Source organism: Trachurus trachurus, assembly GCF_905171665.1.
Source record: "Trachurus trachurus genome assembly, chromosome: 22".
NCBI lineage: Eukaryota > Metazoa > Chordata > Actinopteri > Carangiformes > Carangidae > Trachurus > Trachurus trachurus.
In genome coordinates this window covers 16,403,006-16,419,352 of record NC_139907.1, presented here as the reverse complement: position 1 = coordinate 16,419,352, position 16,347 = coordinate 16,403,006, and the positions used below count along the sequence as shown (strand labels likewise).

The 16,347-nt window shown below is 45.7% G+C and overlaps 3 protein-coding genes across 3 annotated transcripts in view; 1 reads left to right on the top strand and 2 right to left on the bottom strand.

Annotated features, from left to right (window-relative positions):
• Positions 1 to 482: 482 nt before the first annotated feature.
• LOC311005787 (homeobox protein six1b) lies at positions 483 to 2,691 on the bottom strand. The gene is made up of 2 exons (XM_083998351.1): positions 1,774 to 2,691; positions 483 to 958 (listed from the first exon to the last, which is right to left on the bottom strand). Exons 1-2 carry the CDS (start codon positions 2,331 to 2,333, stop codon positions 664 to 666), a joined length of 855 nt encoding a protein of 284 aa, XP_083854477.1. The 5' UTR covers positions 2,334 to 2,691; the 3' UTR covers positions 483 to 663.
• Positions 2,692 to 8,578: 5,887 nt separating this feature from the next.
• On the bottom strand, positions 8,579 to 15,347 carry six4a (SIX homeobox 4a). The gene is made up of 3 exons (XM_083998337.1): positions 14,491 to 15,347; positions 12,012 to 12,706; positions 8,579 to 10,941 (listed from the first exon to the last, which is right to left on the bottom strand). Exons 1-3 carry the CDS (start codon positions 15,222 to 15,224, stop codon positions 10,337 to 10,339), a joined length of 2,034 nt encoding a protein of 677 aa, XP_083854463.1. The 5' UTR covers positions 15,225 to 15,347; the 3' UTR covers positions 8,579 to 10,336.
• Positions 15,348 to 15,376: 29 nt separating this feature from the next.
• mnat1 (MNAT1 component of CDK activating kinase) overlaps positions 15,377 to 16,347 on the top strand; it is a 33,248-nt gene continuing 32,277 nt past the window's right edge. The window contains exon 1 of the mRNA XM_083998349.1: positions 15,377 to 15,540. The gene's annotated coding sequence lies outside the window, so the exon portion shown is untranslated. The remainder of the gene's footprint in view (positions 15,541 to 16,347) is intronic.

Below are 16,347 nucleotides of genomic sequence, written 5' to 3'. Positions count from 1 at the left end.
AAACACCATTAAATAGGACGACACCGAAAAAATAATAATAACACAACAAATGAGTTTCTTTCTCCTAATTCACGATGAATTAATGAATTGTCAGATTGTCCGCCCGGTTCTTGTGGTTTGCGCATATTTTGAGGGCCAAGATCTACTGCACGGCCAATAAAAAGCCTGCAGGCTATTTTAATTAAACTTCTTCCAAGTACACAAATAACACGGAGACAAATGTGTTACTTTTGTTTTATTGGAAACTAATTACCATGACTCTAATGAAAACGTTACCTCTTAGTTTCCATCGCAGGAGGTTCCTATAATTCTTTAGTTATCTTAACAAAATATCATAAATTAAGCAAATGGGCAGAGTCCAGTTAAGTGTTTCGTTGAGTTAAGAGTTTCAGGCAGGTCCTGTTTGTGTGTTTTCGTGTGCAGGAGGTCAGAAAAGCTCCTGTCAGGGTGGGGTGGGGTGGGGATGGTGGGGGGGTGGGGCGTATACAGGTTAAGCGCATAAAGGAATTTTGTTCTAACCAAATTTAACGACAGACAAGTCAGTCTATATTATAAGGTAGGCTACTATAGAGTTATTTCATACATGTTCTCAATCTGATACACTTATCAGTCTTCTTTTTTCTGCTTTTCGTTTCTGTAAAATAGAATAATCTGCCAGCCTCTTTAAGAGCCCAAATCCACGAGGCTGGAGGTTAGAGGTCCCAACAAGGAGTCCTGCAGTTGGTGCGGGTGTCCGTGCATGCCGTGCACCGGCTGTGGGCCCCCCAGGCCGGACATGGGGTAAGCGGAGGCCCCGGGGTGGCTCATGTTGCCCTGGAGCAAAAGCGCAGAGTTCTGGTCGGGACTCTGAGGAGGAGAAAACTCGTCCTCCGAGCTGGACATGAGAGACTTTCCTCCGTCCAGCGGGGACAGCTGGTTCTGTTTGTTGCCGCCTGCGTTGTTGTTTTCACTGTTCTCTCTGGAAATGACAACAAGAGGGGAAACATTACAAATGTGAAGGAGGAACAGTGTGTGAGAAAAAAATAATCTGTCTGAGAGGCAGCCATGATGATTTACTGTAACACAGGAATATTACTACTAGGCCTTTAACAGACAAACTAACACTTTTTTCTTTCTTTTTTTGATTTTCAACTTTTTGTGCGATTTAATATTTTAGGTTTTTATACTTTACTCTTTGTTGGATCATAATTCAGTGATGTAAACAAAGTGTGCCTCGTGTGTTTTATTCTATATCAACTCAACCTTTTTCTCAAAAGATGACTCTTCTCCAAAAACCTGGCCAATAGTTTCCTTTCCATCATCAGAGGGAAATAATAACAATGATAAAAATAAATCGCTCTAGATTATTTACATGTCTGCAGCTGTACCTATGTCACATTTCTTCTACTTCACACTCAGACGTGTCAGATGTTTCTATAGAAAGTGCATAATTTATCATGAAGCAGCAGGCTCCTGTTCACCACCGTCACTGTTACAGGACGGTCGGACTCAAAAACCTGTAGAAATTCAAAGCTTCAGTCTGAAATGAAATGATTCCCACATCACACACTCTTTCTATTTCTCTTCCTGTGTTGTCACTTCTCTGGCATGAACCCTGTCACAGCGCCGCGGCTCTGACCCACTCTCTCCTCTCTAACTCTGATCGACACATTTTTTTGCTTTCAAGATGAACACGAATTCTCCGCTGGGAAAATGTGTGAACAAAAAAAACAACAACAACAACAACATATAAAGTGCCAAAGAGCCGCAGCCTCGAGCGCCGCTCTCACGTACCTCTCCTTGGCCTCTGCCGCTCTGTCTCTCTGCCGTCTGTTTTTGAACCAGTTGCTGACCTGCGTGGTGGTCAGTCCTGTGGCCTCGGCGAGCTCTCTCTTTTCCCGCGGGGACGGATAGGGGTTGTGCGTGTACCATTCTCTCAGGACTCCCCTGGACTTCTCCTTGAAGCAGTAGCTGGTCTCCTCGCCGTCCCATATCGTGCGGGGCAGCGGGAATTTCCTCCGCACCCGGTACTTCCCTACAGCTCCGAGCGGCCGGCCGCGCAGCTTCTCCGCCTCCACGTAGTGCGCCTTGAGCCACAGCTGCTGCAGCTTCGGGTGGTTGTGCGGAGAGAACTGGTGGCTCTCCAGGATCTTGTAGAGCTCCCTGAAGTTCCCCCGGTGAAAGGCCACCACCGCCTTGGCTTTGAGGACGCTCTCGTTTTTGTGGAGGTGATCGCAGGCGGGCAGAGACCACAGGAAGCGGCCGAGCCTCTCCAGGTTTCCTCCCTGCTGCAGCACCTCGCAAACGCACGCCACTTGCTCCTGCGTAAACCCGAAGGACGGCAATATAGACATGATGTCCGAGCTCGCTCCTCCGCCCGAAAAAACCTCGGTATCCAAAACGATAGAGGGCTGTCGTTTATTTTCTAACGCGTTTTTCTACTTGGTTGTCGCGATGCAATCCAGCGCAATCCTTCCGCGCAGCACAGGCCTATCGGCTATCCAACTCCACTGCAGCCCCTGATGCGCGCAGCAGATTGGGGATGTTGATTGTTGGGACAATTTGTTCCTGCTGGAGATATGTCAGGCTTAAAGGGAGCCTGTGCGTTTCGGTGATTGGCTCTCCCTCTGCCCTGCACCCTGTACAGCAGAGCAGGACTGAGTTTGCAGCTCCGTTTCCTCCCCAGAGGCAGTGCGTCAGGGGCTGAAATAGGAGCGCTTCCACCTCCCGCCCCCACAGTCCCACTCCCGCTGCAGCTGAGGGAGCAGAGCAGCACCTAAACACTAATCAATTATTGCAGACCTCTTTAAAAAGCCTTATTAACATGTTCTGAATATACATCTTCCACAATGCTGCCTATACGGGCTTTCCCACGTGGGGGCAAACAAACCGCACACTGCATCTCCATATCAGCAGTCACAGTCAGCGGAGGGTGAACCCACAAAAACACACAGCTTTTTATTTGTAGAGAAAGTTTAAAGACTGAAGCATCTCCATGAGCAACATGAGCGAACAGCGGCCTATAATAAACCCAAGCATGTTATAAACACAACTCAAATAATATTTAATTTAGGTTATTTTTATTTTATTTTCATTCTCCATCTGATTGTCACACAACACATTTTTTTTCTTTAACCATTGCAGCTGATTGTGGTGGACGCCCACCGCCTTAATTACATTCAGATTGGACGTTTTGTTTCATAGTCTATTAATTACCCAAGCCGTTTATTTTATGAGGTGATATAATTTAATAAGTTCCTATGATAGTTGGGTCCTTGCGCGCGCATTACGCACGTCTTTTATATGAGCAACCTATACTACCTGCCAAATGTGTTATGGGCCATAGACCACTGGTAGGAAATCAGCCACTTAAGGGTATGTGGGAGAGAAAGAGAGAGAGGGGGGAGAGGGAGGGAGAGGTTGATATGAAATGCCACATGGTCTGAGCTTATTAGACAATTTGACAAACACTTAAAGAAACCACAAATTCAGTTGCTCATGTGTTTAAAACGCCTGGTAGAGGCTCAAGTGTGGGAATGAAGACATATTTATTTTTACACTCTTCATGCAGCTGTAATTTTATTCGTGAGATCCAGTGGATTCCTCGCCGTGACCTTGTCTGCAGAGTTGGAAATTAATCTCGCATATAGATATTTTATTGGCCATTTCTTGCGTGTTTCCTCCGCCGTCACGTGTTCGTGAAGATCTCCTTCCACCCTGTGGCCCTGCATTTATATTTCAGGGATTAGACGGGCACCGCACTGGCTCCAGTGTTTTCTGGTGGGTGAAACACTAAACCAATCCATTAGTAAATGAGTTCTCTGCGACAGTGGTTCTTGGTGGTGCAGTTGTTGGTCTGAGCCATATAGATCACGTTTCTTTATCTGCACAAAAGTCTGAAACTCAACTCCCTCTCAGTATGTCAAAGAACAAGATTGTGCCCGAGAAAATAATATTTAACGTCAACAAATTCACGCTGAGCGTCTCGAGCAGATGACCCCGTTATGAAGGGGCTTTAGTGGGAGAGATAAAAAGCTTTGAACTCTTGTGTTTTTGTGGGCGACAGACGCCTGAAAAAGCAGAAAGATCTCATCTGATGAAATGATCCTGTGTTTATAATTCAGCATTCAAGGTTTTTCAGGACAAACACACATTCGAGATGATGTTTTAAAAACACAAAAACCTCAGCATTAGTGAATATGGGCGTGTTTTTAGGATAGGCCTACTGGAAAATAAACTGAAGCTTGGTTGTAGATCACCATTTAAAATAAAAAAAATCATTAAAAAATGTATTTTTATTTTATTTTATTTAGATTAAATCAGATATCAGACAGGATCTAACCATCTGATTGTTTCCAGATTGGTTCTTATGTGCAGAAATGCAATTTAAAAACCTACTACGTCCATCTTTGAACATTTCCTGTACTAATGTTTAACTTTTACTTTGAAACCTAAAAACATAATTTCCTTGTTTTCCTGATGCTGTAAACACTCCTGTTGCAGAGACAGTGTCTGGTGGTGTGGGTCTGGAGCTGGAGGTCTATTTCCTTAGTGGACACGCAGGCTCTCAGGCCACTTTAGCTCGGGGTCTGTAGCTGTGTAAAACCTCAGTGCTTCAGTAAATGAGCTGTCTGATGAGCAGCTCTCGGGTTTCTCTAATATCTCTACCACATTGCGCCGCGCCTCCTCCTTTAACCCGAGCAGCCCGGGGGGCGAGATTATTTCAAGATGTGGACTCTCTCCGCCTGCCTCCGCCTCTGCCACGGCCAGAGCTGCTGGGCTCCTCATAGCCCGACGAGTAATGCAATACATAGGTTAGTGTGCTCACTCCTTACTCCTTTCTCAACGAGCACAGATTCTCCTTCTTTTTCTCCCCTCAAGCCTTTTTTCCCTAAATCTGCCTCCTACATCACTCTGGGCCTAAACCACGCGTGGACGGATGTGCGTGGTGCTTATTGAATCAGCATCTCCTTATTAATTACGAGCCTATTAATAGCAGCAGTACCTGTAGTATTACTGTTTGTAATCTGTTACACGCGCTGTTGGAGGAGTGGAGGAAAAAGGACATGGGATGTAACCGTGACGCTCCAGTGGGAGAGAAAGAGAGAGGCAGAATGGATCAAGTCAAAACAGCAGAAAACACTTCATAAAAATGTCATCATCAAAAAAAGACTTGTGTTTCCTATTGGAGGGTTTATTTTTTTGAAAATATTGAGGAAAATCGAAACGACCACTGGCTCACTGAACAGATGGTTTTCACTCCATCTAAATCCAAAGTGCTATTTCAGCTGTATCGACTGGAACAAAGCCGATACTGTTTAAATCAAGTGAAAAAAAATGTTAGATCTAGTTCCCAGGGTTACAGGGGGGGCGTTTGGGTTTATTTTTTATTTTATTCAATTTATTTATTTGGTGACACTCATTTTGAATCTTATTATTATAATGAAAAAAAAACAAAAAAATCCAGCCATCAATTTATAGCAGAGTGTTGTTTTATTCAAAGCTTTTAATTTCCTATACAAGAAAACACTGCATGTCTTTTTTTTTGTTTACATTAAACTAACTCACATTTATCGACCTGATGATTAATCTAATCAATAAGTCTGTCATTACTTCATAGTTTTGTGTTATGTCCTTAATGTGTGTGTGTCTAATTAAGATTTAAATGCGTTTTATTTGGTGACGTGAGAGGCAGTGGGAGTAAAAAAAAAAAAAAGAAAAAAGAAAAAGCAGCTCCTTCTCTCAAAACAAAACACAACTGTTGACATGAGTGAGTTAAATGAAATTGGAGCTGCAATTATCAGCTTAACAGAGTTTCCTGTCATGTTGGAAAATTAGACCTGGTACAAGTGCACTGGGGTTAGCGACCCCCCCTCCACCCGCCCCCACCCCCTTTCTCCACGACTCCCTCCACCTCCATCCCACCATCAAAATCATTACGCATTTCCTCAGAGGACCACCTCCACAAAAAATATGCAGTTACTACTCTTTCCCCTGCTCTGTCAACACGACCAGGGAACATGGACATGGGCATTTGCTTTAGGGAAATTATTGTTATCAGTGGTAGTTTTGTTATTTGGCTGCGGGGCAGGAGAGTGTAAACAAAGCAGGCGGCCGGACAAACATGTCAACAAACAGAAGCAGCGATTTTAAAGGTGCTGTTGCAGCGGCCATGTGAGGCTGCCTGCAGGGAGGGGGCGCCATGGAGATGCATCACTGCCAGTCACAATGTAGCTCCTGATGGAGGAGGAGGAGGTGTTTGTGTTTTTGCAAATAAAGTTTTCAGGTTTCAGGTAGTTAAGGAGCAGGTGTGTGAATGAGAGAGAGACAAGGAGAGGGGGAGACTGTGTGTGTGTGTGTGTGTGTGTGTGTGTGTGTGTGTGTGTGTCTCCATGGTCATGTCAGGCCTCATCTGCTCTACTCCTGTTACAAAGTGGTGTTTTTCTCTTTGGGAAATACCGTTTGACCACTGTGGTGTGGCCCCGATGCTGCCTCCCAGCTGCTGCCACTGTGTGTGTGTGTGTGTGTGTGTGTGCATCACGTACAGGAACACACACACACACACACACACACACACACTTAAAACTGTCCTCATGACTTATGTTTTTTCTGTCCTTGTAGTCCAGAACAACCTGGTGAATCATGCTGGTTGCATCCTCCCCTTCCCACACTGGATGATGGAGCAGACATGTGCACATACCTTCTATTCTGCCAAGCAACAAATAAGGAGGTTAAAAAAAAAAAAAAAAAAAACCTCTACAAGGATGGAGGACGTTTATTTCCCATCTACAGTCCATAAACACCACCTACTTTCCACAGCCTGGTAAGAGCCAATAGCAGAGGTTGTTTCTGGACAGGGAACTACTTGGCCGGTAGTGGTGGGTCTGTGCGAGCAGGCTGGTACCCGCTGACCCTTGCCCTCTCATTAGTGGGACGTGGAGCAGTGGAGTACCGTTCTCCCCAGGTCATGTTACATATGGCTTGCAGTCTGCTGCGCAGCATTAAATGTCAGCTTTGAAACCATCTGAAAGATCAGAGGTCAGTGTTTTTAATAAGGCCAGAGTTCTGGGGGAGTTCCCTCTTTCTTTTTTTCTTTCTTTTTTTTTTTTTTTACTGCACACACAAGTATGTTTTATGTTGCATGTTTGAAATTGTGGACAGAAATGATCCAGTACTTAGATATGGGGATGTCCTGATTTTCACACATAAATAGAGTTGTAAAATGTAAATAAAATTCAGCAACTGACTGTGTCGAGTCCCTGTGAAAAATGCACTACAGGTCCTGACAATAATGCTCCTCTCCCTGTTTAATTTATAGGCACAATACAAAGGCGGAATTTGGAGTTTTCTGTGGCCCCCTCCCCGTGAGACCCACAGACCTTGGGCTCCTGCTGCGAATGGGATATTGTTCTGCGCTCCAACAAAGCTGTTTTCACCCTCTTCAATATTACAGGAGGAGTTACCTGATACCTAACAATCAGCTAATCCACTGCCCATGGCGACGAGGTCACCTGTGCACAGGTAACTTTATACCGGCAGCCGGTCTCTCCCTCCCTTTCCCGCTTAGTCTCTCCCCTTTTTTTTTATTCTTCTCCCTCTCTCTGTGCCTCAACAGTGAGCACAGACAAACAGCCTCTGTTTATTTAGGTCATCAGTTAGATCATATATAACTCCTCCAGCCAGGATCCGCTGAGAGGACAACTCCTATAATTCACCGCAGACACTCTGAGAATAAAATAAAATCCCCTGCTGTTCGTCCATTTGTCAAACTTTGCCTCCATTTTATCTCTCTGCGTTGGTTTGGTCGTGTGCCCACTGAGTTGAACGAGCCTTGGGTGGAAATTCATGAATTGACAGAGAATCCCCTGAAGCCGTGAGAGGAGTTCAGGCTCTTTTCTGGATAGAGACTCAGTGTCTGTTGAGTGACAGCACCTCAGATTCATTCTTCCACATGTTAAAGAAGGGAGGGGAGGGGAGGGGAGGGGGGGTTGTTGGGCCTTCAGCTCAGGGGGGAAAAAGACCATTGGATTGGTCTGAGCTGTGGGGAGCAGCAAGCAGACCCCCCACCCCAAAAAGAGCTTTACCTCTGGAAATCTCGTTGCTGTTTATTTGAATTACAGGGGCTGAGATGAGAAAAGGAGGGCTAATGAACTCCAGGTTGGCCAGGCATGTGCAAACGATCACCGCAGGTTCGCAGAGAGCAGCGCCAGGCTTGCTGGATTACTGCATGCCACCCCCCACTACTACCACCCCAATACTTGCCTTCCCCCCCCTCCCCCCACCCCCTTTGCAGTTTGGCTACATAGACATGTGCTTTTTTTGTCTGTAATTTACATGTTATATCCCTTCAATCTCAAAAAACCTCAGAGATCAGCCCTTAATATGGGCTGTCATCTTAAAACGTTAACGTGTTGGAAAGAAATAAAAATGTCTGTTTTATGTTTTTATAAATATAAACTTTTATTGCAGTATGGAGATTTAGAAAAATACATTCACATAATTTCAGATAACAAACATATCATTCAAACTAAGATAAAAAAACAAAACAAACAAACAACAAAATAAAATAAATGACCATCAGTTTACTATTTGCCCATGATTCTTTTTTTTTTTTTTGGGTATTTTACATTAAAGCACTGAGGATACTTTTCACTGAAATGAAATGTCCATTCAAATTGATGGGATCATGTCATAAATCCTAACAAATTAAAGTGTTGCCAGTCCTCTGGTGTGAAGACATGTGATGCACTGATACGTGTGCGCGGTCTGACTTGGCTACGAGGCTGAAATGTGCTATTATGGTCATGTATGACAGCGAGGAATTCGGCTCCCGTTGTGAAAAGCACTGGACACACTTGACAAATGGGCTCCACATTCTCCCTTTTCTTTCCCTCATCTGACACCCAACAAGTGTTCCAGTGATGGTGGTGGCGGCGGCGGTGGAGGTGTTGGTAAATCTCTGAAGCTTTCGCCTGCCGACCAAACGCAACAGCTACAACTGAATATTCACAAAAACAAAGAAGTAAAAGGCACTAGTGTCCAAAACATTATGACGCCATGCAAAGAGAAATTATTACAATCCTTCTCCGGTTTAAAGGTTGGACTGTTAAAAAAAACAACAACAACAAAAAAAAGATTTGTCCTCTTCTTCACTCCTGTCCCTTTGTTCCTTATAGGTTTCAAAAAAGCATACACACTGTAGATGTTTGCATCCGGCTTTATAGAAAAATATCATTCATGATAACTGACATTTGGAGAGACACATCAAAATGAAACACAATATACTATAGCATCGTCACATCTAGATAACATACTATGAGTTGCAGCGTTATAAACAACATGTGATGGACAACGTGTGAGCCTGACAGGGCGACGACCTCTTGGATCATCGCTCGTATCTTGGGTGTCACAGGTTGATGATGAGGCCTGACGTAGGAGCCGTTGCTGAAATAGTGCGCGTGTGTTGTTGTTGTTGCTGCTGTTGTTGCACATGACACACCCTCCTTCCTTGAAACGTGTACATTGTAATGTCATCGTGGTTAGTGCAAATGCCAAAAAACAGACCAACGCCATTGTGTAGGTATTTTAAGTAGCAGAAAGGCACATTCGTCTCAACTCTAGTCTCCAACGCTCTGAGTTCATTTGGTGTGATATAAAGCACAAATCAGGGTATTTGCAGCGACTTGAGAGGCCACCGGAGAATTTAAGGTGCTTACTGAAGGACACTTTCGCTCCCAAAACAGCAGCTTTTCTGCGTCTAATAACCTGTTAACTCTCTGTATGTGAGTGTGTGTGCAGTCCTTCAGTAAAGCTGTCGCTGCTGAACTGATCATTTTCACAGAGGCTCTCTCCCTCGTCCCCCCTACCGAATGACCTTTTTGGTTTGAGCCAGATGACGCATTTAGTTTGGAGGAACATCCTGGTCACATGACTCGAGGCATTCCAGCACCTGCTTCTGCAGATCAAATCCACTCAACAGGAAGTAGCAGGTGTTGCCTATAAAAATGCACATTTAAACATGGCTCAAACACACACGGCGACTTCTTCTGTTTGCACCAAACAGTCGTAATGTTTCACTTTAAGAACAGGGCTTTTAAAACATGTCATAGACGTTTAGTTTAGTTTTTTTTTTTCTTAAATCTTTATGATAAACTGATAATGCCCACCACACAGGGCTCCCCTCGGACTAGAGTGCATTGTAAAAAGTCAAATGAACACAAATAATTTAACATTTAAAGGAAATGAATGGTAAAAAAAAAAAAAAAACACACACACACGCTCACACAAAGGTAAAAAGATTCACTACATCACTGCTTTGGAGGACACGAGTGCTTCTGCGAGGAGACTGGGTTTGAGGTTAAAGGTCAGCCATGTCCTCATCCATCTGCACTGTCTGTAGTTTGGCGAGCTCCTTCCCCTCCACAGCCTCCATCTCCCCGCACATCGCCCGCACCATCTCGCTCACGCCCCCCGAGCCCGAGCCGTCCACCTTGTTCTCTGAAAGGTTCATGTAGTTGCTGTTCACCATTAGGTGCGAGGGCGGAGGCCCCCGGACCTCGTGGCCCCCGAGGTACTCTGTGGACTGGAGGTGGTGGTTGCTGGGGTCCGTTTGTGCCATCAGTGGCGTGCTGACGGTGAGGGTGGTATAGACCTCCGGCTCGGGGCTGGATGAGGTAACGGCGGGGACCTCGGCGGCCGAGGCGGGACCTCGACCGGAGGGAGCGTCGTCCGAGTTGGGGGTGGTGTAGCTGATGTGGCCGTTGGGGTCCAGGTGGAGGCCGTGGTGGTAAGAGGAGTAGACGCCGCCCTCCAGAGGCTCCTTCTTGATGGACGGCTGCTCGGCGTTGCTCATGCCGTAGAGGACGGTGCTGTGGTGAAGGGACGCCATGGTCAGCTTGTCCTGCTGCTGGAAGGAGTTGTTGTTGGAGGAGCTCACCGCCACGTTGTTGAGAGCCATGGTACCTGAGGGAACACAGTGACAGTCAATACACACTGAATCTCCACATCCAGCATAGTAGAGCCCACTCCCACCGCTCGACCCCCTTCTCATCTCCCCCAGCATCATATGTTTCATTAAGAGCAGGCCTCGGCCCCAAAATTGCTGTTATGTGTCTCACACACTTGGTGCTCTTTAAGCCTGACCCCACAGCGCCCCAGAGAACAAATGCAGGAGCCTGCCAGAGCTCAACAGCGAGCTGCAATTTTCTGTTTTTCCTTATAATTCATCCTGGTGTAGATTCTCTGCTTTCTGTCAAAGTAAGTGCTGTTGTGGTTTATTCCCTGTTAGTGCGTTTCGTGGCCTCTGATTGTCTGAAACATATTTCTCCACCTCCCTGCTCTGCAGATCAAGAGCGCCATGATGATGAGTGATGGTGACTTCAGAACTTGTTTTTATCCATCTCTGGGGTTTTCAAAGGACCACCTCTTGTGCGTGCGTGCATGTGTGTGAGTGTGGGGCCCTTCCCTGTTTCTCCTGCTCTGTGTTATGTGTAGTATCAGCCCTTTGGGCTACGGCCCAAATGCAGACAAGCCAAGAATAAAGCTGCTCGGATATATTGGGTGGACGTAGTAGAGATCTGTTGACAAACTACAAGGGACGTGCAGCATTGCACTGGAACATTTAAGGAGGGTAAAGAGCAACCCTGCTCTGCTATGAAGCTGTGAGACATAACATTGTAACATTTATTCTATAAAACTATGGCAGGTTTAATGTTTTTTGTCTTGATCTTTAAGGCTGCAGTGAGTAGCAGCATTTCTTTTACAGTCAATGTCTTATATTTACCTAATAGATTAAGAGGAAGTGAATGCCTCTGTGTGTATGAGCATTACATCCTCATGATTGGTCAACATCTTCCACTCTTCTCATTAAAGGGTCATTAGTCACCAGAAAATACTCTAACATTTTATTGTGTCATTGTTGCTCATCCTTTCCTCATTATGTTGTAATACACCTCTCATGTAAACACGAGAGGAACTGCTATCGTCAGGAAACTAGTGTGTAAGCTGAATAACAAATCACTTCCTGCACCCACCTTGTTGTTGGATAGTTGATGCGGACGAGGCAGAGGAGAGCTGCAGGGGAGGAAGCCCTACGTCGCTGTTGAGTAATGAGCTGCCATCGCTGTCGGAGACTCCGCTCGGCACCTGGACCAGACTGTAGCCACCCAGCTGCAGCGCACCTGACGAGGAGCTGAACGTCAGCACGGAGGAGCCCCCGTTCTGGGCGGCCATGGTGTGAAGCCCTTCCAGCTTCACCTCGGCCCCGTTGACACAGCCGGAGTACGGCGAGTAGTGCAGGCCGGAGTCCTCGGCAGAACCGCCAAGTCCCTTCTCTTGCCCCGTCTGCATCTGCATGTCCACCCCCGAGCCCCCCAGCAATACCCCTCCAGACGGCCTCAGGGGGTTGAACGCCAAGGGTTGGATGCCCAGATTGAGCCCGTTGAAGAGGATGTTTCCAGGTGTGTGGAGGTAAGATGATCCACCGTTGTGAAACACGGTGGAGGAGTTGTTGCTGGTCACTAGACTTCCATTGTAGAGACCGCCACTCGTGGATCCAGGGGGCATCTTTATGTCCCCGATCTGCTGGATGACCACCCCACTGTCCAGAGGTCCTGTTTGAATCCCATGGGTGATCACTCCGTCTGAGGAGTTAGAGAGGGGCCGGGGTGACAGCTCCTCCTGGCCTTTACTCGACTCATCCTCTGTGCTGTGGTTTCCATCAGATTCACTGTGAAAAAAAAGGCAGAAACGATGACAAATGGCACACCATGAAACAAGAGGAAGACAGAATCATTTGTGGTTAATTATAGCTATAAATTGACTTTAGTCCAAATGGAATAAGACTGGAAAAACAGTCAAAGTCCCTGTTATAGACAATAAGTGCTTCTTCTTCTCTGAGTGTGGAAGACACACTCTAAAGCACAGTTACAATTAGAGAGTATAAACCAGTATAATGGCGTTTATTTCCTTTCCACCCACATCTTTGCCTATAACCCAGAGCAGGCAGGCACATTTGTTGGTGTGTTATTACACAGCTTTGAAGAGCAGGCTTGTGTTTGTGAACGCGTAGCCCTCTCTTACCTCATGGAGAGAGCTGCACTCACAACAACCAACCAACATCAACAACCGTGCAACCATTTGGCGCTGTAAATTTCTGCTGTGACAAAATGCCAGAGCTGATGGCCTGACAGAACAAATGGCTGAAACGATTTATTTTTGTTGCGACCCCCCACCCCCCTCCTCCGCCTTGATTTAAAATGTAAAATCTAAAAACTTTATTTTTCAATTTAAAAAAAAGCTTGAGTCTTTAAAAAAAGGAATATGGACATAGCTGTTAGAGTTTGTTTATTAACCCCCCACCCCACACCCCATGGTAAAAGACTGATTAAAACAGCTGCATCCCCCTGCCACCCCCTCCTCCCCCTAACACACACACACATACTCAAATACCCAAACCCCCCACTTCCACTTCCAGGAAAAGATATAAAGCATAAGACACAGTGAGATGGTGAAGTTTGTTTAAAAAAAATATCCACAGGTTATGAACATGTTGAAACACCATTTGGGGAATAATTGTAGTCGCGATCTGAAAGGCAGTGTGAGATGGTTCTTGTTTGAGCGCGCGCGCATGTGTGTGTGCGTGTGCGCGCCCACGCGTGTGTGTGTGTGTGTGTATGAGAGAGACAGAGGGGTCACCTCCACCAGGTGTGCGTCAGCTTTGTTCACAGAGAGGGAAACATGAAAGAAGGTAAAATTCAGCGTGTTTGTGTAGAAGAGTTTTGAGCCTGTGGGATCCTTTTAGCTCTGAGAGAGGGAGGGGAGGGGGAGAAATGTGATTATGAAAATGATTTATGTTGGGCTGGGGACATATGCACGCGCTAATGTGTGTGTGTGTGTGTGTGTGTGTGTGTGTGTGTGTGTGTGTGTGTGTGTGTGTGTGTGTGTGTGCGTATGTGTGTATGTATGTGTGTGTACATCTCCACTCATTATCAGTCCACTAGATTAAAGCAACTTTTTAAGTCACCTTTTGAATCATTTCTTCAAAGTGAAACTCTTCACGTGTCTGATCAGTCAAAGCACTGAAGTGTGTGTGTGTGAAGTGAAGTTACTATGATATTTAGTTGCTTATGGTTTCCATGCCCCATAGCACTTGAAACCGGATCTGAAAGGCAACCGCTTCATATTTCAAAACATTTAAAGCGTGCTCCAAACCCTTTTACGCATACTTTTTTTTTGTTTCTTAATAATGAACAGATAATGATTCACATTGTCAGCTTTTCCATGTGAGTCCGACGGCAGATTATGAAAAACACTGAGCACTGTCAGTCACTGGCTTAGGTGTGAATGGTAATAAACTAAGCGCACCGTCTATTGAAAGGGGGGGGTTTGAAATACTTTGTTAAAATTAGCCCGAGTGTATTTTCACGCGCCTTTTACGCACAGTGAAATATTTCGATGATTTTGGTTCATATGAAGTTTGAAATGCGTCGGTTGTTCCTTGAGTTGCCTCACCTTTTGGATTGTGCCTCGGACGGGTTTCTGTCTCTCTGTCTCCTGTTTTTGAACCAGTTGCTGACCTGGGTCAAGGAGAGTCCTGTAATCTTGGCGAGGTTTCTTTTCTCGGCAGGAGAGGGGTACCTATTCTGGTTGTACAGATCCTTCAGCGCGTTTCGAGACCTCTCCTTGAAACAATACACAGTCTCCTCGCCATCCCAGATAGTCCTGGGCAGAGGGTACTTTCTCCGGATTCGGTACTTGTCCACGGCGCCCAGAGGTCTCCCCCGCGCCTTCTCCGCCTCGGTGTACCGGGCCTTGTACCACAGATCTTGCAGAAAGGTGTGGTTGGACGGACTGAAACTGTGGTTCTCCAAAATACTGTACAGCTCCTGGTACCGAGCCTGGTGGAAAGCGACGAGCGCTTGGGCTTTCAGGATGCTTTCGTTGCCGCGTAGCAGGTCGCTCTGTGGCAGGGACCACAGGAACCTGGCCAGCCGGTCCACATTGCCTCCCTGCTGCAGAGCCTCGCACACGCACGCCACTTGCTCCGGGGAGAAAGCCAGAGAGGAAGCGGCGCTCACCAACAGCTCCGTGCGCACCGCGTCCGTGTTGGGAGTCGTGCGCTCCATGGACAACTCCGCCGCGTCCAGCGCCACAAACTTGATGCACTCCCGCTTATCCACCTCCTTCACATTTTCCCTCTTGATGTCATTCGCTGTTGTGACTTCTCCGGCAGAAGAAGAAGACATTTTTTGGTTCAAGCCTTCCCTGGTAAAGTCACTCCTCCCAGCTCGATCAGGTTACCTCCTCGCCATGCGAATGCGATCGGATATCTGACAGCAGCTGTAAGTAGATATCTCTCTCCCCTTTTCCTTCCAACGTGACTTTTACTCTGCGGGGACTGGAGCTGGAAGGAGACACACTGGGGTCTATCTGCAGGAGAGCCACGCTATTGGCCGCCGATGGACCCATAAGGGAGGAGCGAGCCGATTCAGACACGAATGTTTGGTTTCCAGTTGTCACTCATATCACTTCCAGCATATTCCCGTAGTTCACCTGTGCAAGGTGAGTGCTTTTGGGATCGTGGGAACAGGGTCTCCTTGTCGTCTATATGGCCAGGAGCTGCCTGTGCAGAACAAAACACCAGACTGCTCCTTCTTTTTATTCCCTTATCTAAATATTGAAATCCATTTGGGAAAATAATCCTATAAATGGCTTCAGTATCTTAATCTGGAATTATTTCGACACATAAAAACTGAATTAAAACTTCAGTCTGAGTGTTATTTGCACTTATAATGCCAGAACTGTCTGGCATCCTTCATATACACTTTTCAAAGACTGCTGTTTTGATTATTGGCATAAGTCACAGGCCATGCACACACTGAATCAAGTCACAATAAGAACATTGTGATCCCAGTAACAAACCCAACACATAAACGTAGAGTAGAAAGAACCACAGGAACAAACATCTCCATATGGATACAGATTTTCAGACCATCTCATAAATATGTGTGGTGGGATATTACTGTTTTTCCTGGAGCTCAAAGAGTATTATTTTCCCCATTCACACACACCATCAAAGCCAACTAACTGTCTAGCATTAATGTAAGATGATATAATATTAATAATATAAAGATAGCTTGCATCAAATATCACTCTAGCCCATAAAAAGATATGTTCATGTTGTAGTGTCGTGTGCATGGTCACATTCATGGTTGTTAAAAAACATTTTTATAAAAAGAAGATGGTGCCTGTGTTTGCTGGTTTTGCAGATAGTTTAAATCTAATACAGCATTGGAATATAACTTTGTCTTGACAATTATTGGCAGTCATATATTGTCAATAGATTGATGTATGTGTATGGCTTTTAGT